General features: G+C 40.2%; 1 protein-coding gene across 3 annotated transcripts in view; it reads right to left on the bottom strand.

The window, feature by feature from the left end:
• Positions 1-24942, bottom strand: part of cfap91 (cilia and flagella associated protein 91) — a 94669-nt gene that overhangs the window by 38638 nt on the left and 31089 nt on the right. For all 3 annotated transcript variants that reach the window (XM_043701004.1, XM_043701006.1, XM_043701005.1), the window contains 4 exons: positions 21044-21100; positions 14720-14895; positions 10916-11093; positions 6680-6837 (listed from right to left, as the gene is read on the bottom strand). In XM_043701004.1, the coding sequence (XP_043556939.1) occupies positions 6680-6837; positions 10916-11093; positions 14720-14895; positions 21044-21100 (569 nt within the window). The remainder of the gene's footprint in view (positions 1-6679; positions 6838-10915; positions 11094-14719; positions 14896-21043; positions 21101-24942) is intronic.

Here is a 24942-nt window from a genome sequence, read left to right as displayed (position 1 = left end):
CATTCCAGCAGCACGATTTGCTTATAATGTCGCTGAGGAATTAAGGAACTATATTTTCGAGAACGCTTACCACTGTATGGAATAGCGCAATTCCAGCAGTGACCGTTTTGCATGATTTGTTTTGCAAATGTTCTGATGTCTGTGCCATTTTAAGCATACGCTGGTGTCTATGCCAGTCTTCATGCCATTCTGTGCCTGCACTGATGTCCGCTGCTGACAGAGCAGCTTTCAGAGAGAGGTACAATATAGGGAGCGGCTTTCTGAGAGACACATGGAGCAGCTTCCTGTGAAAGGTAAACTACTCCTAGATTATCCCTTTCTTGAAAAAAATGAGGGGCATAGTGACAAGAATATTAGCAAGAAACATCCTGGTGAGAAAATTGCAGGCAAAAGAAAGGCTATAACACTGGAAGAGAAGCCAGATATTATAAAGCATTTTGAGCATAAGGAGAGAACATGTGATATAGCTCACTTAACAGGAATGAGGGAATCTACCTTACCCAACAAGATGATTCTCTATCCCTACATTAACATTTCTTTTAAAAAATGTACAGTGTTAATTTACTTTTGTTTCATTTTATAAAAATGATGTATACCTTTGTTCAGGCTGTGCTATACTTTGTGTTAGAGTTAATGATGAGTTTTGAGCGATAGTGAGTGATATTTTCTGCTGGTGTGTCCCTAATCCCACTTTTTCCATAGGTCCCATTATTTATATTAAGTTTTTTTTTCTATTTAAGCAAGGCTTTGCTGGAACACAACTATGGCATTCCATGAGAGCTACCTGTATAGGACAGCATACTATTTTGGGAAGCAAGGGTTATTGTCCAAGGTAAAGGTCGCCACCAGCTACTGACCAAACTCTGCCAGGTTTATCTAGAGGCTTCCAAGATGAAGATGCTAGCAAGAAGCTAGGTCTGGTAGCCAGGGTTGGATGCCAGTGGACCAGTGTGCAAAGTGCCACCAAGGACAAAAATTGCCACCAACAGCACCCCCACATTCGTGGAAATGGCTGGGTAAACCATGGACTCTGTCGCATGTTGACTATACCAGTCCTTTCATAGAGTCATAGAGATGTACAGCATGGAAACAGACCCTTCGGTCCAACCTGTCCATGCCGACCAGATATCCCAACCCAATCTAGTCCCACCTGCCAGCACCCGGCCTATAGCCCTCCAAACCCTTCCTATTCAGATACCCATCCAAATGCCTCTTAAATGTTGCAATTGTACCAGCCTCCACTACATCCACTGGCAGTTCATTCCATACACTTCAGAGCATTAATGTTCAATGTTCCTGATCCTTGTGGATGCCCATTCCAAATGATTGGACATGCATAAAGTTTGTTCAGAAAACTTAGGTATGACTATTGAAGAGCTGCGAGCAACGTTCATGATACATGGACTCTCGGAAGACAAGGTTAACGTGAGGTCAGGTCCCGTGACTTACAAAATTTGGGTAGGTGATATAGTCCAGAACAAACACACGGATCACCTGAAAATCATTACCTCACAAGCAGGGCAAGAGCAAAATATACCTGCCCCCTCGGAAAAGACTGAAGGCCTCTCAGAAACTGCAGGTGTTTTCCCTCCATCTAGTGTCAAAGAAATCTCAGAGTCCAAAATGGATGCAGCCTCAATATTGGTGCCGCTGGAAGCGGAGGACGAGACTCTTCTGAGACATTCTGGATGCAAGAGATGGGCCATGGTCTGGTACACACTGCCTGTGCCTGAATCCAAGTCAGAGGAACCGGACCTGGGGCGAAAGCGTCACAGGAAGCTACAAGCGAAACACCAGGCCGACAAACCCTGACTTAGGGGGAAAGGGACGTAGTGACCGAAACCAGGTTGACCTCTAATTACGAGATTCTTGATTGACCCAGGTTAACAACCCCAATCTGGAAAGCCTTGGCTGACACATAAAACCAGGAGATTAGAATTTCCTCAGTTGAGGACTGTCTCCAAACTGGCTGGCCATAGCCAGCATTCTGTGTACTAGTAAAATAAAGGGTGCCTTGATAACAGGACCCAACCTCTGTGCTGTTGTTTTAGTGTAGGCCCCAGGCTATGCCAGCCAGTGTGGACCAACAGCTGTGCATGGGGACCATGGGCCAGCAGTTTTGTGTGTGTGTGTGTGTGTGTGTGTGTGTGTGTGTGTCAGACTGAATGTTCCTATATGGGAAATACAAGCAAACTCCATTCAATTAGTGATGATATTGTCAATACCATAGTCATTCCTTGTATTTTGTTTAAAAAAAAGGTGATAATGAGCAAGAATAGTGAAGGTCGCATGCCAAGTACATCAGAACCACCACAAGGACTATAAGCATATTGTCAACAAGCATTTCAATCTGGACCTCTTTACCTCTCCATGTCCTCCTTACTTTTGACCAGGATAATGTTGCCCTGCATCACTTTGCTAAGTTCTTCAAGGAGTAGTCTCATAAGGATTGGGAACACTGAGAAACTGATGGCATTCCAGAATAAACATGAAGGCAGAGTACTCCTGCAGGACATCATGGAGCCAGAGCAAGATGAGTGGAGCAATGTTCTGGAGGTAATTCAGAGAGCTCTGCAAATGGAGAAGCATGTGAACCGGACGAATCTGCACAAAATCTCCTCTGACCACAGAGATCCTCATCTTTGTGACTTCCTGAAGAGACACTATTTGGAAGGGCAAGTGAAGATCATCAAGAAACTGGGAGATCACATCACCAATCTGAAGAGACTGGCAGCCTCTGAGAATGACATAGGAGCGTACTTCTTTGACAAGCTCACTCTGAGAAAGCAGTGACAAACCTGACTGCAAGGAGCCAGCTTCTTTATGTGCAAGATGGAGACCAATTTCTTTGGAGTATCTGAGACCTGGGCATTATTGTGATTATGGATAAACTGTAAAAAAGCTGCTCAATATTGGACTACAAAAAAAAGAGATTAGATTCTCCTCAGTTGAGGATGGACTCCTAGCTGGATAAAGGGTGACTCGGTGACAGGACACTTGCTTCTGTGCTGTTATTTCAGTAGGCCTGTCAGAAAACATGATTAAAATGTTATGAAACTGGGAGTAATCCAGACCCAACTTGACATACGACTTTGGGACTGGAGGACCCAGGTGTTGCTCCAGATTGTCCTGCATGGCTATCTGCAATTTTCTCATTAAACTCAGCAGCTGTCTACCAGCTATGCTGAAGCAAATGGAATTATTTTGTTAGTTCAACTAACTGTATTTAAATTCTCCAAATAATAACAAATTTAAAAACAATTTACACAAGAGTTAGAATTGAGCCATATGTCGGTGGATCATTACTTCAGGCCTTTGGGTTACTAGTCCAATGACATAATTACAATGTTATCATAATGCATAATGGGTCTGTACTAAAATTAGAAGGATTTGATTCATGCTGTACAACTGTACTGAGCTCTCAGCTATTTGTAATATTTAATGTCATAAATAATTCAATATAGCCAGTACTCCAATTTGCTAATGACAAAGACTAATGGTAAATTAAGTAGAGTCGACTAATATAAAATTAAAAAGAACTTTAAATGCAGATAATAGAATAGTCTAAGCTGTGGTAGATTAAAATGCCAGTGAGAGGTCTTCACTCTGGACCAAAGAATGATAGATTCAAGTATTTCTTGTTAAAATGGTGAAAAGATAGGGGTCAGTGGGAGCCAAAAGAAATCGAGGTCTTTGTATAGAGATCACTAAATTGTATATGCAGGCACAAAGGAAATTGGAAATGCCTAAATGGAAAGTTATCCTTTATAACAAGCAGCTAAAGAAAGCAGCTTGAAGATACACTTTTAAAATAAGAGCCAGGCTATTCAGAAGAGAAGTCAGAACATAAAGTGTTCATGCAAAGTGTGATAGAAATTTAGACCTCTCCCATAACAAGAGCAATGGAAGCTAGTTCATATCAATAACTTTGATTTGATAACAATACTTGTTTCCTACTCAAGGATATTAAGGAATATGTAACAAAGACAAGTGCACAGAGCTCAAGCTATTATGTCAGAGATTGGTGGAATAACTACTGGAGTCTGAATAACCTACACCTGTTCCTGTGTTCCCTGATGCTCAGTGGAGTTAATAAATATGAGTAATTTAAGTAATTAGAATGATAACATGTATAATTAGATGTAACAGATTCCTTCATTATGCGATGGAAAACTTTTAGAATTACCTTGTCACAGTGAGGAGGAAATAGATAACCTCAGTTCCTCATTAAGTGGGACAAAACAGGGACGGTCTTTTTCCTTCTTGGCACGGCATGCTTTTAATAGCGTGAGCCAAATCTAAGATCCAGAATAGAACCCATGCTTGCCAAGAACATGCATGGAAAATGATGGATATTAAAAGTGAAACCTTTTTGTAATTCCCAGAAGAACACTCCAAATATACCCTAAACTACCAATTGGAGATAGGGACAGCAAACCCAAACTCTAAAATCACATTACCCCACCACAACTACATTATTTCTGCCTTCCCTACATCTGAGGGGTCATAATTATTAAGCTTGCATTTTTATTCATAGTCTGCACAAAAGAGTAAACATTAAAATTCAAATGAGAAAGGAAACCAATTAATATCTATTTTCTAGATTGGCATATTTCTTTATCTCTGTAAAGAGCCCATGTGCAACAGTTCAGGCACACAGAATACATTTAACCCTATTATTGTCAGGAAGAGGATTTTATTATATTTCTGTTGTACTTAGGGAACATTCAGCCCTTTTGACTTTGCTTTAATATTCAATTGAATGATAACTGGGAGATCGGTAACTCCTTCATTTGATATTGCACACATTTCTCAATAATTAGATGGGACTACTCTCATTATGTCAGATATTGTTTCATTGCAAATAACACGGCACATATTCTTCAGTTGCATAATTGCAAGGTAGAGTTATTCTACAGATGTAAGTGATGAACATCGCACAGCAAACCAATGTTTAGACTTCCAGTCTCTCTTGTCAGTGGGGCATTTTGTTACAGTAAGTATTCAGTAAGGATTCAGAGGAGATTTACTATGATGTTGCCTGGTATGGAGAGAAGGTTTTATGAGGAAAGGCTGAGAGACTTGAGGCTGTTTTTGTTAGAGAGAAAAAGGTTGAGAGGTGACCTAATTGAGACATACAATTATCATAAGGTTACATAGGGTGGTAAGTGAGAGCCTTTTTCCTTGGTGATAGATATAGGACAGATGTCAGAGATAGTTTCTTTATTCAGACAGTAGTAGGGGCATGGAACATCCTGCCTATAATGCCAACTCTAAGGGCATTTAAATGGTCATTGGATAAACATATGGATGAAAATGGAATGGTGTAGGTTAGGTGGACTTCAGATTGCTTCCACAAGTTGGCACAACATCGAGGGCCCAAGGGCTTGTACTGCACTGTGATGTTCTATGTTCTATCATTTGGAAACGGTGAACAACTGTGGTTCCTGCATTGATCCTTGCATCACACTGCTAGTTACAGGCTCCCAGTCTGAAAACACAACACAACCACCAGCCTCTGTCTTCCATCATCAAGCCAGTTTTGAAAGTTCCTTCAAATAATACCATCAAAATTGGCTTTGCCCAAATTCAGAACTTTAAATTATGGACCAGACCAATGCTACTGAATTAACAATCTTCCATGCTCAACAAAAAACATGAAATCATTGCCAAAATCCAAAAACCATGCAAATGTCACCTCAGTCCACCTTTTGTGATTTGGGGCTCTTGCTTCACAGAATTTGTTTCTTTTTGCCTATATTTTCCACCCATGATATTTATGTAGAACTGTGACATGTGTCCTATTTGTGAATTAATTTCTGTATGTTTGGTTTTAAATTTGGTATAATTTAAGATCATTTTGTTCACTTGTTGGATATGGGTGTCATTGGCTGGGTCAGCATCCCTAGTCGCCTTTGAGAAGGTGGTTGTGAACTGTCGTCCATGTGCTGTAGGTAGACCTACAATGCTATTAGGGAGGGAATTCCAGGGTTTTGTTCCAATGATACTGAAGGAACAGCAATATATTTCCAAGTCAGGATAACAAAATGGCTTGGAAAGGAGCATAATTGCATAGTAGTTAATAACCTGATTTGCCACTTGTGAAAGGTTAGGTTTTTTTATAGTAAGTTTTGCTTTCTTGTTTATTGATGAAACCTAGCGTGAGTTTCTTTTAACTTAGATATTGGTCAAATTCAGGGAAATTTAACAATCATAGTGATTCAACTGGTCACCTAAGCATCTGGGACAGCTCACGGAATATTACCACAGCAATCTTCCCATCAGAATCTTGACAACATAAAGCAGCAGTGACAGAAATGTCTTATGAGGATATTACATAAAATACACAAGATAAATTGATAAGACTTTGCACTTCATGGACAGTATTTTTTTACAAAGAAACAAAAGAGCAGACATTGAGGTCAGCAACAAGAAAACTATAAAAACTATGTTAAAGTGATTTGACAAGATTTTTTTTCTGCCGTTGTTTTGAAGAGTGATAAATGGCAGACATGCAAAGATTGGTGACCAAGGCCACACTACTTCTCCAAGATAAGTTGAATGATGAGTCCAATTTGTTTTGTGAAAATTGTGGTGAAGGGAAACCAAAGAAAAGAGAAAATACAAGACGTCAACTATAATTGGTAACTCATCCTCATCTAAATGAATCTAACAATACCTTTGATGTGCTTCAATCTTATCTTCTTTATAGCCACTCCTTTCTTCTGCTGAAGTTTTGACCAAATTGAATCAACCCGTTTTACATTCATTTCCTGTTGCTTTGCTTCACGTTGGCTTAACAATTTCATCAGAACATCCAGTCGAATTTCCTGAAGCCTTAAGAAAAAGTGGAAAATAAAAAAGGACACATTTATTATGTACAAGGGTAGCCAAACATTTCACATGTGGGGGTCATAATTCAATTTCATTTCCCCCCAGGTGGATGGGTGAGCAAATTTCAGAAAGATATGGTTTGCTACAACAATACACATTAACTTTATTACTTTTTTGATGAACTGTTCATTTAAATCAGTAATTAATAGAAATTACCACTAAAATGTGCAAAGCAACAAAGCTTCATTATAGTCTTCGGCCAATACGATTCATATAAAGAAACGGTTTGGAGGCACTGGATACTGCAAAGGCCCAGACAACATTCTACCAATAGTACTGAAGATATGTGCTCCAGAACTTGATGCTCTCCAAGCCAAGCTTTCCAGTACAGCTACAACTTTGGACTCTATCTGACAATGTGGAAAAATTGCCCAGGTACATCCTGTACACGACAAGCAGGACAAATTCAACCCAGCCAATTGTCACCCCATTATTCTATTCTTGATCATCAGTCATGTGAGAGAAGGTGTCATGAGGGGGAGGTGATGGCCTAGTAGTATTATCGCTAGTCTATTAATCCAGAAAGCCAGCAAATGTTCTGGGGACCCAGGTTTGATTCCCACCATGGCAGATGGTCAGAAAAAAATCTGTCTCACTAATATCTCTCAGGGAGGGACATCTGCCATCCTCACCTGGTCTGGCCTATACATGATTCCAGACCCACAGCAATATGATTGACTCTCAATTGCCCTCTGAAATAGCCTAGCAAGCCATTCAATTGTATGAATAGCTACAATGTCTCAAAGAAATGAAACTGGGTGGATCACCTGGCATTGACCTGGGCTGCAGAAAAGACTTTGGCAGAAACAGCCTTGTCGACCTTGCAAAGTCCTCCTCACTAACATCTGGGGGCTAGTACCAAAATTGGGAGAGCTGTCCCACAGACCAGTAAAACAACAGCCTGACATAGTCATACTTAGGAACTATACCTTACAGACAATGTCCAAAACACTATCTTCACCATCCCTGAATATGTTCTGTCCCATTGGCAGGATAGAAATCACCGGAGTAGGGAGGAGGGAGGAGGGAGGAGGGAGGAGGGAGGAGGGAGGGGGGGGGGGGTAAATCATCTTTATCCCATGATTACCAAGTACCATTCTCCCTCAGCTGATGAATTGGTACCCCTCCATGTTGAACACATAGAGGAAGCACTGAGGATGGCAAGGACATAAAATGTACTTTGGGTGGGGCATTTCAATGTCCACCACATGATTCCATACCCACCAAAAACAGCTTGGCAGCAGTACTACTGATCAGGCTGGTCAGGTCCTGAAGGACATAGCTGCTAGACTGCATTTGCAGCAGCTGATGAAGGAAAAACATACTTGACCTGATCCTTACCAATCTTCCAGCTGCAGATGCAAATGCGAATGACATTATCAGTGAGAGTGACCACCGCACAGTTCTTGTGGGGACGAAATTCTGTCTTCACATTGAGAATAATCTCCAAGATGTTGTGTGGCACGATCACAGTGCTAAATGGGACAGACTTCGAACAGTTCTAGCAACTCAATACTGGGCATCCACAAGGCACTACAGGCCATCAACAGTAGCAAATTGGTACTCCAGCACAATCTGTAACCTCATGGCCTGGCATATCCACCACTTAACCATTACCATCAAGCCAGGGGATCAACCCTGGTTCAATGGAGAATGCGAGGGCATGCCAGGAGCAGCATCAGGTATACTGGAAGACAAGGTGTCAACCTGGTTAAGCCACTAAACAGGACTACTTGCATGCCAAATAGCATAAGCAGCAAGTGGTAGATAGAGCAGAGCAATCCTACAATCAACAGATCACATCTAAGCTCTGCAGTCCTGCCATAGCTCGTTGTGAATAGTGGTGGGCAAATAAACAACTCACTGGAGGAGGCGACTCCACAAATATCACCATCCTGAATGATGGGATAGTCCAGCACATCAGTGCAAAAGATAAGGCTGAAGCTTTTGCAGTAATCTTCAGCCAGAAGTGCCGAATGGATGATCCATGTCGGCCTCCTCCAGTGGTCCTCAGCATTACAGATGCCAGTCTTCAGCCAATTCGATTCACTCCACATGACATCAAGAACTGGTTGGAGACACTGTATACTGCAAAGGCTATGCATTCTAATTATCCCGGCAATAGTACTGAAGAATTATGCTCCAGAACTTGCTGCTCCCCTAGTCAAGCTGTTCTAGTGAAATTATAACATTGGGATCTACCCGACAATATGGAAAATTGCCCAGGTACATCTTGTACATAAAAAGAACGACAATCCAACCCAGCCAATTACCGTCCCATCAGTCTACTCTTCATCAGCAGTGAAGCGATAGAAGTGCTATCAAACAGCACCTGCTCAGCAATAACCTGCTTACTGATGCCCAGTTTGGGTTTCGCTAGGGCCACTCAGTTCCTGACCTCATTACAGCTATGGTTCACACATGAACAAAAGAGCTGAATTCCAGAGATAAGATAAGAGTAACAGCTCTTGACATCAAGACTGTATTCAACAGAGTGTGGCATCATCAAGGAGATCTTGGAATCAATTGGTATCGGGGGCAAACTCTCCAGTGGTTGGAGTCTTAGCTGACACTTAGGAAGATGCCGAACAGTGTGGTGCTGGAAAAGCACAACAGGTCAAACAGCATCCGAGGAGGAGAGTCGACATTTTGGGCATAAACCCTTCATTGGGAATGTCATGATCCAATCATCTTCTGTTGCTTCATCAATGATCTTCTCTCCATCAAAAGAACAGAAGAGGGAATGTTCACCAATGATTGCAAAATGTTCAGCACCATTTGTAGCAACTCAGATACTAAAGCAGTCCTTGTTCAAATGTAACAAGACCTGGCAATAGCCAAGCTTGGGCTGGACAAGTGGCAAGTAAAGTTCACACCACACAAATGCCAGGAAATAACCATCTAATTGTTGCGCTTTGACATTCAACAGTGTTACCATCATTGAATCCCCCATTATCAACATTCTGGGGCTTATCATTGTCCAGAAACTCAATGGACTAACGATATAAACACAGTGCTGACTCCCCAAAGCCTGTTCACCATCCACAAGGCACAAATCAGGAATATGATGGAATTATCCCCACTTACTAGGATGAGTATAACTCCAACAATACTCCAGGAGCTTGACACTATCCAGGATAAAGTAGCTCGCTTGATTGGCACCACATCTTCAGGCATCCACTCCCTCCACCACCCATGCTCAGTAGCAGCAGTGTGTACAATCTATGAGAGGACTGCAGAAATTCACCAAAGATCTTCAGGCAGTATCGTCCAAACCCACAAGAGCAAGTGCTACAGATACTTGGAACACCATCAAATTCCCCTTCAAATCACTCACCGTCCTAATATGGAAATATATTGCCCTACCTAAACTGTCGCTGCCTCAAAATCCTTGAATGCCCTCTCCAGCAGCATTGTGGGCGTACCTACAGAAAATGGACTGCAGTGGTTCAAAAAAAAAAGGCACGGGGCGGCATGGTGGCTCAGTGGTTAGCACTGCTGCCTCACAGTGCCAGGGACCCAAGTTCAATTCCACATTCTCCCAGTATCTGCATCGGTTTCCTCTGGGTGCTCCGGTTTCCTCCCACAGTCCAAAAATGTGCAAGTTAGGTGAATTGGCGATGCTAAATTGTCCATAGTGTTCAGGGATGTGTAGGTTAGGTGTATTAGTCAGTAGTAAATATAGGGTAGGGGGAATGGGTCTGGGTGAGTTACTCTTCGGAGGGTCAGTGTGGACTTGTTGGGCCGAAGGGCCTCTTTCCACATTGTTGGGATTCTATTCTATTCTAAAGGAGTTCACCACCACCTATTCAAGGGTAACAGGCAATAAATACTGGCCAGCCAGCAATGCCCACGTCCGCTGAGTGAATAAAAAAAGACTTCCCTGTTCACAACTCTGTGCATCATATAAACAATTCCCTTAAAAAGCCTAAATAAATCTGATTATTTTTGGTACATGGGTTGCCAACTCAACTATAACTCTGTTGAAGCACTAAGTTTTAGGGTACATTTTAATGCTTACTTTTCAATTTCTTGTTCCCGGAATGCCCACTCATTTCTTTCCATTGCCTCCATCATCCTCTTCCTCTTCTCAAGTTGTGAGCGATCACTCAGTGGAGGCAGAGTAGCTTCCCAAGCACGCTTTGCTCGTGCACGTTCAATCATCTCCACTTCTGCTAAGCCTGCTGGTAAGCCTCGGCCTGCAGTCACAAGAAAATTTAAATTCATTAAGTAGCTGAAAGAAAGTTCTAAATATCAAAGCTTCTATAAGTATTAAAGGATTCATATGACAAGATTCCTCTTTGCTTTTTGGAGGCTTAATGTATACTTATTTATACAACACTGTACCTAAGTTGTACCAATATAATTTACATGGAACACGGGGTAACAGATGTCTGTTGCATAACACATTTTCTGTTCTGCAGATCAGAAACATCTTTGTGAAATATATGCTAATTTATGTCATAAAATTAGTAATTTTATACCACTTTCTTCAGTATGTTTGTTCTTAATTTTTTTCTATTTAAATTAGCCTTCAAGTAGTTAAACTGCAGTTCAGAAACTCATTATATACCATACTTCTCAAGTGTTTCATATTGTCTCGTACAGCTTATTCCAGCAGTCAAAAAATACTTGTCCCACCTGTACAGACTGCACCAATAATTGCAAGTTTCACAGTCTGACATTTTCTTTCCTCACTTTCTTTCTTCTTCTCTCCAAGCCTCGTAGTTTTAATAAAACATTATAAGCAGGCTGTGAAGAGAGAAAGAAGAAAGAAAATAAAAAGTAAAGAAAAACAGAGAAAAAAGACAAATGTTGTAATGTGCAATATTACCATGTCAGCATTCACAAGGCAGGAATGCATAGAGCTTTACAATGAGCTACTCTGTTTCGACAAATAAGAAAGCTACAAGCTGATATTAACAATTCGCCATTGCCTGTCACGTCAGCCTAAGAGGTTTAAAATGATGTACAATAATAGGAGAGGTGTCTGAGAAATTACCTGAATGCACAATTTCAGTACACAAAATATCAAGGTTTGTAGCTCAGGTTGAGGTTTAGGGTGTAGGTTTGCTCACTGAGCTGTAGGTTTGATATCCAGACGTTTCATTACCTGGCTAGGTAACATCATCAGTGGCGACCTCCAAGTGAAGCGAAGCTGTTGTCTCCTGGCTAGCTGGTGTTCGTGTATCCTGGTGGCTAACTTTCTTCCTGTTCGTCCTACGTAGTGTTTGTGACAGTCCTTGCATGGAATTTTGCAGATGACATTGGTTTTGTCCATGGGTTGTACTGGGTCTTTTAAGTTTTATTAGTTTTTGTTTGAGAGCTACTAGGGTTTTGAGGGGTCTTAGTAGTCTGGTTGTCATTTCTGAAACTTCTTTGACGTATGGTAAGGTGGTGAGGGTTTCTGGCTGTGTTTGGTCTGCTTGTCGTGGTTTGTTCTTGAGGAATCTGCAGACTGTATTTTTTGAGTATCCGTTCTTCTTGAATACGTTGTATAGGTGGTTCTCCTCTGTTTTTCGAAGTTCGTCTGTGCTGCAGTGTGTAGTGGCTCATTGGAATAGTGTTCTGATACAGCTTCGTTTGTGTGTGTTGGGATGGTTGCTGGTGTAGTTAAGTATTTGGTCAGTGTTTGTCGGTTTTCTGTATACGCAGGTTGTAGTTCCCCGTTGTCCTTTCTTTTGACTGTGACGTCCAGGAATGCAAGGTTGTTGTCGGTTTCTTCCTTCTTGGTGAATTTATGCCTGTGAGGGTGTTGTTGATGATGTTAAATGTCTCTTCTATCTTGTTTCGTTTTGTGATGACAAAAGTGTCATCTACATAGCGGACCCAGATTTTTGGTTTGATGGTTGGTAGGGCTGTTTGTTCTAGTCTTTGCATTACCGCTTCTGCTATGAATCCTGATAGCGGAGATCCCATGGGTGTGCCATTGGTTTGCTTGTAGATTATGTTGTTGAAGGTGAAATGGGTGGTGAAGCACAGGTCCACTAGCTTCATGATGTTTTCGTTGGTATTGTGACAAAATATCAACTTGGATTTACCAATCAGTTTAGCATTAGAATTAATAAATATAATGTATGACTACTTCACAACTCAGATCAAAGGAACAAGGACCAATGCTTACCTCCATTACTTTAGACAGACATGTGTACGCAATGTTGCTACTGACCTCATCCTTCATTAATTTATTTTCTTTTCTCAAATTTTCTCTCCACCTATCCTGATTGTATTAACTCCTTGGTGAACAATAATTACAGATATATCAAGTGCCTTTTGCTATCTGGCCCAAAGGAGCATTATTTATTTGTGATCCTAATTGGAATTGTTGGAAAGCTACAGTGTGTGTAGACATCACACCCAAGTTTAATTCTATCCACACTCAAAGGTGAACTACATGCAGAGTCAGCCAGAACCATGGGAAAAGCAATGAAAAGCACAGCTGTCTCTGTAATCTAACTGTTGTTTCAGTGTAATGACAAGCACCAAGGTCAAATGAAGTATCTCTTCCCTCAGCTTGCTTGAGATAAACCAACTCAACATAAATACAGAATCAATCTTAAGAACTTCCTAATCTGTATGGTTCACTTATTCACTGCATGAATATTTTCAAACATTAAAATATATCTCATTTTAAGTTTTGAAGTGTTACTTTATTTGACAACACTCACGTCAGTTGCTTTTAAATCAAAACTAAGTACTCTCCCCTTTTAATGGTGCATTGAGTGAGTTTTGAGAAGATTTGTAGCTCAGGTTGAGGGTCACCATGATGCCAAGTGGCCTGAGTACTCTCAAACCCACCAACACACTAAAACAGCAGCTAATGAACTTGAAAGACCCTATACAGACAACAAGCAAAACTAATGTCATTTACAAAATACCATGCAGGGACTGTAACAAACAGTACGTTAGACAAACAGGCAGAAAACTAGCCACCGGGATACATGAACATCAACTAGCCACAAAATGACATAACCCTCTCTTCACTAGTATCCTTACATACAGATAAGGAAAGACACCCCACTTCAACTGGGACAACACATCCATTCTCGGCCAAGCCAAACAGAGACATGCATGAGAATTCCTAGAAGCATGGCATTCCAACCGGAACTCTATCAACAAATACATCGAATTAGACCCCACCTACCACCCCCTGAGAAAAAGAACCGGAAATAACATCATCACATGTAATGACATCACCATAGGAAATGACATCACCATAGGAAATGACATCACCAACCTAAAGAAACCCAAATATATAAATAGAAAGCGGGAATCAGCAGCAGTGCTTCACCCGGAGGCCCACTGAATATGTTACCTAGTAGGGTTACGAAATGTCTGGAAATGAACCTTCCAGCTCAGCGAGCAAACCTACATCCAGAATGGTGCATTGAATTACATTTCTTTATTTTATGCTGCACATTTGATATTCAGCTACTGATATGACTGCATTGCAACAATGCAATGCAAAAGCAAATCAACTGGCATTATCAGAAATCAGAGTTATAAATGAACTGGAAGCTTAACAGAACAGTTACCACACTACAAAGAAATGAGGGAACAACATTTAAAATAGATATGAACTTGCTTGGAGTAAAAACAAGCGTCTCTAAATTTTTCAGATGTGCATTGTGGACCGACTCTAGTTAGTGAGTTGAATACTAATTAGAAAGATTAACCACTAGGGGTAATTACTTATACTAACTTTGCTTATTAGAATTAAATAAGCAGCTTTGAGGGCTCCTCAAATGATCCGACATTAGTACATTGCTTTAACTGTTGTGAATTTATTATGTATTTTCAGAAGTTGGTCCAGCTTATGACTCACCAAATTTCAATGCAGCAAGTGTAAGGAGTTCAGGAGCTGAACCAGGCCGCACAACATATTCTGGAGAGTATGGTTCAGTTTGCGTTTCACTGTCCCTGTAATCTGTTTGCACGGCCACAGTCCGTACAGGTAAAAATTGATCATCAAAATTTATAATGTTGGTTGGTGTGCCACCCCTGAAAACAGTTTACATAAAAATAAAGAGAAGAACAGTCATGGCAATAAACATAAGTTATATCCTTTATTTTGATTTTAATGGTGCACTTAGTTAAACCCAGAATGGAACTATACTATTAGAGGTAACAGTTGGCTCTCTAGATTCCTGAAGACCCAGGCTGTCTTAGTAGCAGATAAATGTTTAAAAATGTGTTGCTGGAAAAGCTCAGCAGGTCAAGCAGCATCAAAGGAACAGGAGAATCGACGTTTCGGGCATAAGCCCTTCATTTCCCCTCCCTCCATCTTTTCTCAGTCCCAACCCTCAGACTCAGCACCGCCTTCTTGTCCTGCAATCTTGACCTGCTGCGCTTTTCCAGCAACACATTTTTAAGCTCTGATCTCCAGCATCTGCAGTCCTCATTTTCTCCTAGCAGATAAATGTTTCCCCATTTCATTCAAGAAAACCTGCATTCCTAAAACAGTTTACAAAGCCCAGGATATCGAAAATGTTGAGCAGGCCATCAAGTTTTTTTGAAATATATTCATTGTTTTAACATATGGAAATATAACTGCCAATTGTGTATTATTGCAATCAAATAAATTAACAGATAATTGGTTTTATTTTAATCACATTGTTTGAGGACAAATAGTGAGCAGGTCACACGGAATTTCATTAAAATAAAAAGCAAAATATGCTTGAGATCTGAAATAAAAGCAGAAAGTGCTGGAGAATTTTGGTAGTCTGACAGTATCTATGAAGGGACAAACAGAGTTAATGTTCCAAGTTCAATATGGCACTTCTTCAGAACTCATCAAATATCTTTAAAGGGTAATTGGACTTGAAACACTGACTCTTTATCTTTCCACAGATGATGACAAAACTGCTGAGATTTTTCACCAGTTTAAGTTTTTATTAGACAGAATTTCCTATTCTTTTTTACATAGTATTCCAAGATCATTAATATCCGAACTCAAAGGGGTGACTGGGTCTTGGCTGAATGTACCACCTAAAAGATAGAAACTCCAAAAGTCCAGCAGTCCGTGAGTACTACACAGAAGAGGAAGCATAAACTATATGCTCAAATCCCAGGTGTGGTATGAACCCTCAATGTGAGACAAAGTCATGAGCCTTACAGTGAGGCAAGGCTGACAAATACAGGCAAAACTCCACAAAAGAAAATAACTGCAGCAGAAGTTAACGCCCTCTTGTGACAGGTTTGGTAGCAGGGCATTTAATATGCCAGGAAAGTAGCACATGGGGGCCCCAGCATACTCCCACCTTTGCCTTGATCAAGCCAATTGCAGGACCTTAAATGGATAGTCTTGTTGCCACACCACCAATTGAGACCTTTACTTAATGGCGCTTCCCATTTGCCTTCACTCACGTGGACTGGATTCATTGGCAATCCTGGGTCTCTGATGGGTGAATTATTGGCAAAAACCACTACCGAGCAATGAAGAGCTGCCTTTGATTGGCCGGCAGTTCTTGGCAGATAAGTCTTTCACTCCTGAGTACTTGATTCTGGGAAGGTCCACTACTGTTCAGCTGAGTGCCTGATTGGCATTTACTACTGTGGATCTTCCTAAAAGGGGTTAGCCTGGGGATTCTCATCTGCTCTGCAGCCATAAATGACATTAACTGGAATAAATTCATCCCTGTGTTTTTCTCCTTTAAAAGATTAAGACAAGTAACCATTTCATTCTTTTGCTGGAAGACTGATTATTTGAATCTCTCCACATACTGTCATTTTCCCTATTAAGTTTCCATTCCTATTTTCATTGTATTAGCTATTATGTAAGAATTCATTGCTAACTTTTAAAACCTACAGGAATTTTAAAATTTGCACCAACATCATTGTTAGGTTTTCACTTCAAAGCACAAAGTATTGTCGATGTATGAGTAAGAACAAAGTGGTCAACCTTGATAGCTTTGCTATAAGTAGCAATTCTTCATGTCTGAGGTGAGACAGTAGAAATGGGATACTGTTCAGCTGTGGAGTATAGCATAGCTACACTTTATGCTCTGTATTTGTGGGAACAGGTACACTTTTCAGAATAAACATGTTGGACAGCAATCAAGTAAATTAAGATTTTTCCTCTCTTTAGGCCTATGCAGTACCTGCCAGTGCGCATGCTGGCAAAATAACAGAAATAATGCATATATCACCACTAATTTCCTTTGTCAGTCACCTTAAATCTGAGTTCTCTAAATAACACCACTTTAAACAATTAAAAGCTTCTGAGTTTGTTTAACATAATAAATATTACTATAGACAAGAGTTTAATCATGTTCATAAAATATTGATGAATCATATACTTTTCATTTTCATTAAGTACATTAAATTTATCTTTAGGATGTCTGACCTTTCTTCTACCCATGATGAGAATATAGTTACTGTTCCATATGAACAGCACATTTAGATCATAAGAAGCATTTGTTGCCTTTATTATTGTATGACCACTTCACAATACTTGCGACAGCTGAAAACTGGTGAAGTCTGAAATGGTAATAAGGAATTCCAAAAATCATGAAAACCATTTATATTTATAAAATTCAAATGCTGCTTTTTCAAGGAACTCTAAATTAAACTATGCACATTTTAGCTAGCATTCTAGTATGGTATGTCATGCTTCGTACTTTTTCTCCTACCAACATCATGAGTGAATGGTTCCTAGCTTTGGATCAAAAGGCTTTTCACAACAAAATTCAAATGGGCACTAAAAGAGGACTAGAAGATCACAAATATTCACCCCTGTTAAAAATACGGGATAGGATAAATCTAGCAATTTCGGGATAAGTCAGCTTAACAGCAATGATGACAAAGCTTTTACAGACAACATCAAGAAAAATCAAGAGGGAAAGGAGGTGAGACTTGCCTCAAAGAGAGAGTTTTGGATTTGTCAACATCCATGATATAATTTCAATGTCGGATCAAACCTGGTTTATGAAGTGATCAAGACCTGCCCAGTACTTTATAAACCTTTTGGAGTTAAGTAAAATATTGAGGGAGAAATATTGCTTCTAGTGATGCCCTCTAAATATTTTCATTTTAAGTTTTGCAAAGACCCTCTCCAAATTTGCTAGTGAGCTAAAATAAAAGCCCTTTTCTGTAATGCCCAACTGCAATCGTCCAAGATCTCTATGCTTTCCTAATTCAGAGACTGGCATGTCCCCCAATTTTAATTACTCCGCAATTAATGGATACATCTTCAGATTCTAGAACTTGAATTTTCAAATTCTTCCCCTAAACCTTTTAGCTTCTCTACTTCTCGGTCCTCCATTAAGATGGTCCTTAAAACTTAGAATCACAGAATCCTACAGTGCAGATAGAGGCCATTTGGCCCATCAAATCTGCACCTGCCCTCCAAAGAGCAACCCAGCCTATTCCTGTGCCCCATAGTTAACCCATGTAACCTGCATACTATGGGAGAATTTAGCATTGCCAATCCACCTAACTTACACATCTTTAAACTGTGGGAGGAAACCGGAGCACCTGGAGGAAACCCATGCACACACAGGGACAATATTCAAATTCCACACAGTCATCCAAGGTTGGAATTGAACCTAGGCCTCTGGTGCTCTGAGGCAGCAATGCTAACCATGGTGCCACCATGCTGCCCTTTAAATTTCATCAGGACCTAAAGGGCAACTTTTTCACACAGAGGGTGGTACATGTATGGAATGAACTGTTAGAGGAAGTGCTGGAGGCTGGTACAATTACAACATTTAAAAGGCATCTGGATGGGTATATGAATAGGAAGGATTTAAGAGAGATATGGGCCAAGTCCTGGCAAATGGGATGGATGAGTTGGACCGAAGTGACTGTTTCCATGATGTACATCTTTATGACTCTATGACTATACTTGCTGTGATCTGGTTTAAACCTTCAGCCTTATCTTTGCTAACCTAATGACATTGCCATTACACCACCATCCTCCTCTATAGAATCCTTACTGTATGGAAAGAGGTCACTTGGCCATCCAGTCCTCATTGACCGTCAGTACAGCATTGCACCCAAACCTTCACCCCTATCGCAGTAACTCCTCAGCTCGTACCATGCCTACTCCACCTACCCTATCCTGCACATTTTTGGACAATGAGAGGAAACCGGAGCACCTGGAGGAAACACAAGCAAATTCCATGCAGGCAATCATCCAAGGCTGGAGTTGAACCAGTGTCCCAGGCACTGAGGCAGCAGGGTTAAACACTAAGCCATCACGCCACCATGTTTATTGACTATTGTATAGCACCAATACTAAAATATAGCTATAGCTTGACCAATTAACCAACATGCAGTAGGGGAAGCAACAGTTTAAAGGCAATAGCTTAGAATAGGCTAAACCAGCATGAGGAACTGCCATGCAGACAAAACCAAAGAACAAGGTTACAGCTACAACCACACAAGATGACATATCACAATACTCCAAATGGGTAGGTGATTTGATGAAGAAATATACAATGTTCCAGACATTATACACTTAGTGGTAAGCTCCTGAGGAATGTTGCTCAACGAAGAGACCTTGGAGTGCAAGTTCATAGTTCCTTGAAAGTGGAGTCGCAGGTAGTCGGATAGTGAGGGTGGCATTTAGTATGCTTGCCTTTATTGATCAGAGCACTGAATATAGGAATTGAGAGGTCATGTTGCAGCCGTACAAGACGTTGGAATACTGCATGCAATTCTGATCTCCCTGCTTTAGGAAGGATGTTGTGGAACTTGAAAGGGTTCAGAAAAGATTTACAAGGATGTTGCCAGTTTGTGCTTTAGGGAGAGGCTGAATAGCTGGAGCTATTTTCCCTGCTGCATCAGAGGTTGAGGGCTGACCTTATCGAGGTCTATAAAATCATGACAGGTTTGGATACGGTAAATAAACAAGGTCTTTTAACTTGGATGGGAGAGTCCAAAATTAGAGGGCACACGTTTAAGATAAAAGGAGAAGGATTTAAAAGGGACAATTATTTTCCACACAGAAGATGGCGTGTGCATGGAATTAACTGCTGGTACAATAACAACATTTAAAATGTTATCTAGATGGGTATATAAATAGTTAAAAATCACACAACACCAGGTTATAGTCCAACAGGTTGAACTATAACCTGGTGTTGTGTGATTTTTAACTTTGTGCACCCCAGTCCAACACCGGCATCTCTAAATCAGGTATATAAATAGGAAGGGTTTACGGGACATGGGCCAAATGCTGGCAAATGGGAGTAGGTTAATTTAAGATATCTGGTCGGCATGGACAAATTAGACCAAAGGGTCTGTTTCCATGCTGTACAACTCTATGACTCTATAACATGTGTGAGTGATTAGATCAAAAAGTAGTCTGACCAAATTATCCATAGTTAAGTTAGTACAAAGTGACCAGAGAAATACAGGGGTACAAAAGAATGCCTTATCGTTTAAAACCGGAAGGAACAAGCATAGTAATAGTGAGGACCTAGCATCAACATAAGGATAACCCAAGTCAGGGGCTCAGAGAAGACAGTGACAACTTAAGGACAACTGTCAATCATGTGCCCTAGGTCAGGGAGCTAGGGAACAGGAGTACCCTCCAAACCAGAGCCTGATCATCTGTTGACTGGTATGTTCTGTACAAGTAGTAAGGCTGACACATTAGTGATTCCCATAAGTAGTTAGTATAACTGATATTGCCTCTTAAGCATTTATTTAATCACTGCCATTTCACTTTGTGCAAAGAAATATTCGTAAAAGGCACAACACCCTGTTATCTCTTTATGTGGCTCAATACTAAATTATGTCTGATATCCCATTAACTCTCCTTTAAAGCACCTGGGAAAGATTTTGCTTTATGAAAGATGCTATGTAAATACAAATTATTGGAGAAGTATCAGGATTTCACTTTAATCTAGAATTCACAAATACTAGTTAAAACCAATACAGTACTGAAATTAATAATTTTGGTTCAGTAACTATTTCTATTCTGAAGAAGAGTCTTATCGGACTTAAAACATTAACTCTGTTTCTCTCTCCATAGATGCTGCCAGACCACTGAGTTTCTCCAGCACTTTGTTGATTTTCCCGCATCCACAATATTTTAATTTTATTATTAAGTCATTTTCCTTCCCAACAGCATCCTCCAGAAAGCAGGTTACACGCTAAATCAAAGTTTATCATGAATGTCTATAAAAAATTAATATGAACTTACTTGGAAACGTCCAGAATTGCATTCACAGGTAACTGTTGAACAAAGGGAATAATAGGTCTGTAAAGCAAGAGCAAAATATTATTATTAACAATTACAATTTAAGTCAACTGATATTATTCAAAAGTCATTTTCAAAACTTTCTCTTTCATTATAGCCTCCTGCCACTGAATTTATTTATTCATTCAAGAGAAAAAAAAACAAAAATATTATTTGACCTCTATTAATGTACTGCATTCTGTGACCATAGGACAATAAAACACAGAAACAGTAGTAGCTCATTCAGCTCATCAAGTCTGTTCTGCCATTCAATGTGATCACATCTGATCTGACAATTATCAATGCCACTTTTTGGGCATGTTCCCTGTATTTACTCCATCAATTCCCTTACAGATTATGAACCTGTCTATTTTACCCTACAACATACTCAACAACTCAGTCTCTATAGCCCTCTCAGGTGAAGAATTCCAGATTCACTCCACCCAGAGAAGAAATTCCTCCTCAGTTTTATCCTAATTGGGTGACTCTCTACTCTGAGATTACACCCTTTGGTCCTAGGATCTCCCACAAGGGGAAACAACCCCTCAGCATCTACCTCTAACTTGTAGTCCCCTAAGAATCTTGAATACTTCAATAAGGTCAACTCACATTATTCTAAATTTCTATGAGGACAGGTCTAATCTGCTCAATCTCTCCACAAAATCCCTCCAAACTCAGGATCATTCATGTATACCTTCTCTGGACTGCCTCTATAGAAAATAAAGAGCATGAAAACATGGGAAGGGTTAAAGCATGAAAACCACTGGCAATCTGTGGTCTGTGGAAGGCAGGATGGGATAAGAATAGTGGAATGCTCTTACACCAATTAGGAGAGTAAGGTTAAGGCTGAAAGGTCATTATGGTGAGATGAGATAACACAAGTAATAAAGCAAGTTTCTCTGTTAAGTGTTATTATGACAGGATTGGGACCATAAATATTTGGGACATGACAGTAAAATATCTAATTAATAGTTAGTAGAGTCAGCTTGAGACAGGAGATTATTATAATAGATGGAATAGCTAAATATCTCTCATGAAAGGTTAGTCTGGAATGGAAGTTCACTGTAGCAAAGTTAGCAATAAATATCTAACCATGACATTAGAATAACATTAAGTAGAATGTACAACTAAAGAGATAATGGGAACTAACATCACTGGTTTATTGTGTAGCTAGAGTGAGGTACTTTGATTAATATAGTTGGACATGCTGATAAGCTAATAGAAACACGATAAGAAAAGATATAAAAATCCATGGACCCTGAGGTTCGTGGGCATTCGAGAATCTGCTTTCTCAGTGTCAAAGACCTACTTCTTGAGGAACTCTCTGCATCTCCTGGTGATTCTCTATATTTTCTCCACAACACCTCCATATATCTTTCCTTAGATAAAAGACCAAAACAGTTTCCCACATTGTAAGAGTGGTCTAACTAGTACCTTGTATAGTTTTAGCAAGACTTAAACATGTTTATATTCTATTATCTTTGAAAGAAGGCCAACATTCCATTTGCCTTCCCTATTACCCACTGACCTTATCATAGAATCTCTACAGTGCAGAAGGAGGCCATTAGGCCCATTGAGATTGTCCCATCCATCCAAAGAGCATCCCACCCACATCCAACCTCCTACCCTCTCCCTGTAGCCCTGCATTTACTATGGCTAATCCATCCAGCATGTATATTCCTGGACACCATGGATAGATTTATCATGAACAATCCAGCTACCCTGCAGATCTTTTCGTTGTGTGAGGAAACCAGAGCATCTGGATGAAGCCCATGCAGACACGGGAAGAACTTGCAAACTCCACACAGACAGTTACCAAAGGTTGGAATTGAACCCAGGTCCCTGGCACTTTAAGGCAGCAGTGTTAACCACTGCACTAAGATAGGAGGTGTAGATCATGCAACTCTTTGAGCCTGCTCTGCCATTCAGTATTAACTTGCAATCTATCTTATTATGATTTATAAATGAGAATACAAAATCCTTCTATACAGCAGTGCTCTGCAGTATTTTTCAATTTAAATAATAGTTACCTCCTCTATTTTTCTAGCCAAAGTAAATAACCTCACAATTTCTCACATTACATTTCATTTGCCAACTTGTTGTGCACTCAAACTGCCCACATTCCATTGTAGGGTTGATGTCATCCTCATCATTTGCCTTCCTCTATTTCTATTTCTGTATCTTTTGAACAACCCTACCCCCACCCATTGTGAAACAATTCCCTTCGCAGAAGGGCAGAGGCCTTAATTGGCTGCTTAAATGGGTCACTTGGACTCTCTGTTGTTGGCGCATCTGCCATCTTCCCTGTCACAACATTAATAAATCAAACTGCCAGTATTTCTCTGCCTCTCAGTCTCCAAATACCTCGTACAATTTCGCTCACAATCTCTGGGTTGTTAGTTTATTATCATAACCACATTACTATGCTTTATATTTGTGCTGGCTTCCTTTTTAAAATGAGACAACTATCAGTTCATTGCCAGATATTTCACTGGTTGGTGTTGATAATTGATAATCTATTAGATGTTTCTTTAAGTGATTAATAGAAACAGATTAAACATTTATGTTGTTTATCATAATTTAGAGCAGAATCTTCTTAACCTTGAAGGAGGTGGGCAATGACAAGCTAGTTAGAAAATACTGAGAGATTGGAAACATTAGCTTCTCAATGTAGAGAAAGAAAACAACTAATTTCCCACCCAAGTTTTTACAGGAAGTTGAGAATCTCACTAGTGAGTGGAGAGAAGTCTATTTGCATTTTTTTGTTATTCATATGGGGATTGCTAGCTAGGCTAGCATTTATTGCCCATCTCTAATTGCCCAGAAGGCAGTTAAGAATCAACCACAACCAAAGATACTAGACAGCAACAATTCACAATATGAAAGTCTAACAGGTACCTGGTAGCTCCAGGTTGGACCAGATATTTAAGAAAAGTAAAGAATTACTAAAAGGAGGGAAAAATTAGAGTATGAGAGAAAATTAGTCAAACATATAAGAACAGATAGGAAATGTTTTTTCAGATATTTAAGAAAGAAGTTAATAAAATTAGTGTTGGTCCTATAGAAAACAGTCTCAGAAATTAGTAATGGAGGAGAAAAAGATGGCTGATGAATTGAACAAATATTATACATCTTCACTACAGACAATACAAGTAACATCCTAGAAATAACTGTAAATCAGGAATTAAAAGGGATGGAGGAACACAACAAACTACAATTTCCAGGGAAGTTTTACTGAGTAAATTGTTGGAACTGTCCATTGAGAAGTCCCAGGGCCTTATGGATTTCATCCTAGAGTCTGAAAAGAAGTAGCTAGTGAGATCATTTTCTGAAACTCATTCGATTAGGAAAATGGCTAACATGATTCCTTTAATGAAAAGAGGGGAAGTGGAAGAAATCAGGAGTCTGCAGGCCATTTAGCTCATTATTTGGCAAAGGGAAAATGTTTGAAGCTATTATGAAAGACATTACAACAGGGCAGTGGGTTGGTTAGCTTGGTTGGCTGGACAGCTGATTTGTGACCGCAATTTCCCTTCCCACGTGGTTAAAGATGCCCTCCAACGCATCTCATCCACATCCCGCACCTCCGCCCTCAGACCCAACCCCTCCAACCGCAACAAGGACAGAACGCCCCTGGTGCTCACCTTCCATCCTACCAACCTTCGCATAAACCAAATCATCCGCCGACATTTCCGCCACCTCCAAACAGACCCCACCAACAGGGATATATTTCCCTCCCCACCCCTCTCAGCCTTCCGCAAAGACCGTTCCCTCCGTGACTACCTGGTCAGGTCCACGCCCCCCTACGACCCACCCTCCCATCCTGGAACTTTCCCCTGCCACCGCAGGAACTGTAAAACCAG

Source organism: Chiloscyllium plagiosum, chromosome 12 (genome assembly GCF_004010195.1).
Source record: "Chiloscyllium plagiosum isolate BGI_BamShark_2017 chromosome 12, ASM401019v2, whole genome shotgun sequence".
In the NCBI taxonomy this organism is placed as follows: domain Eukaryota; kingdom Metazoa; phylum Chordata; class Chondrichthyes; order Orectolobiformes; family Hemiscylliidae; genus Chiloscyllium; species Chiloscyllium plagiosum.
This window is presented reverse-complemented; position numbering and strand designations above follow the sequence as displayed.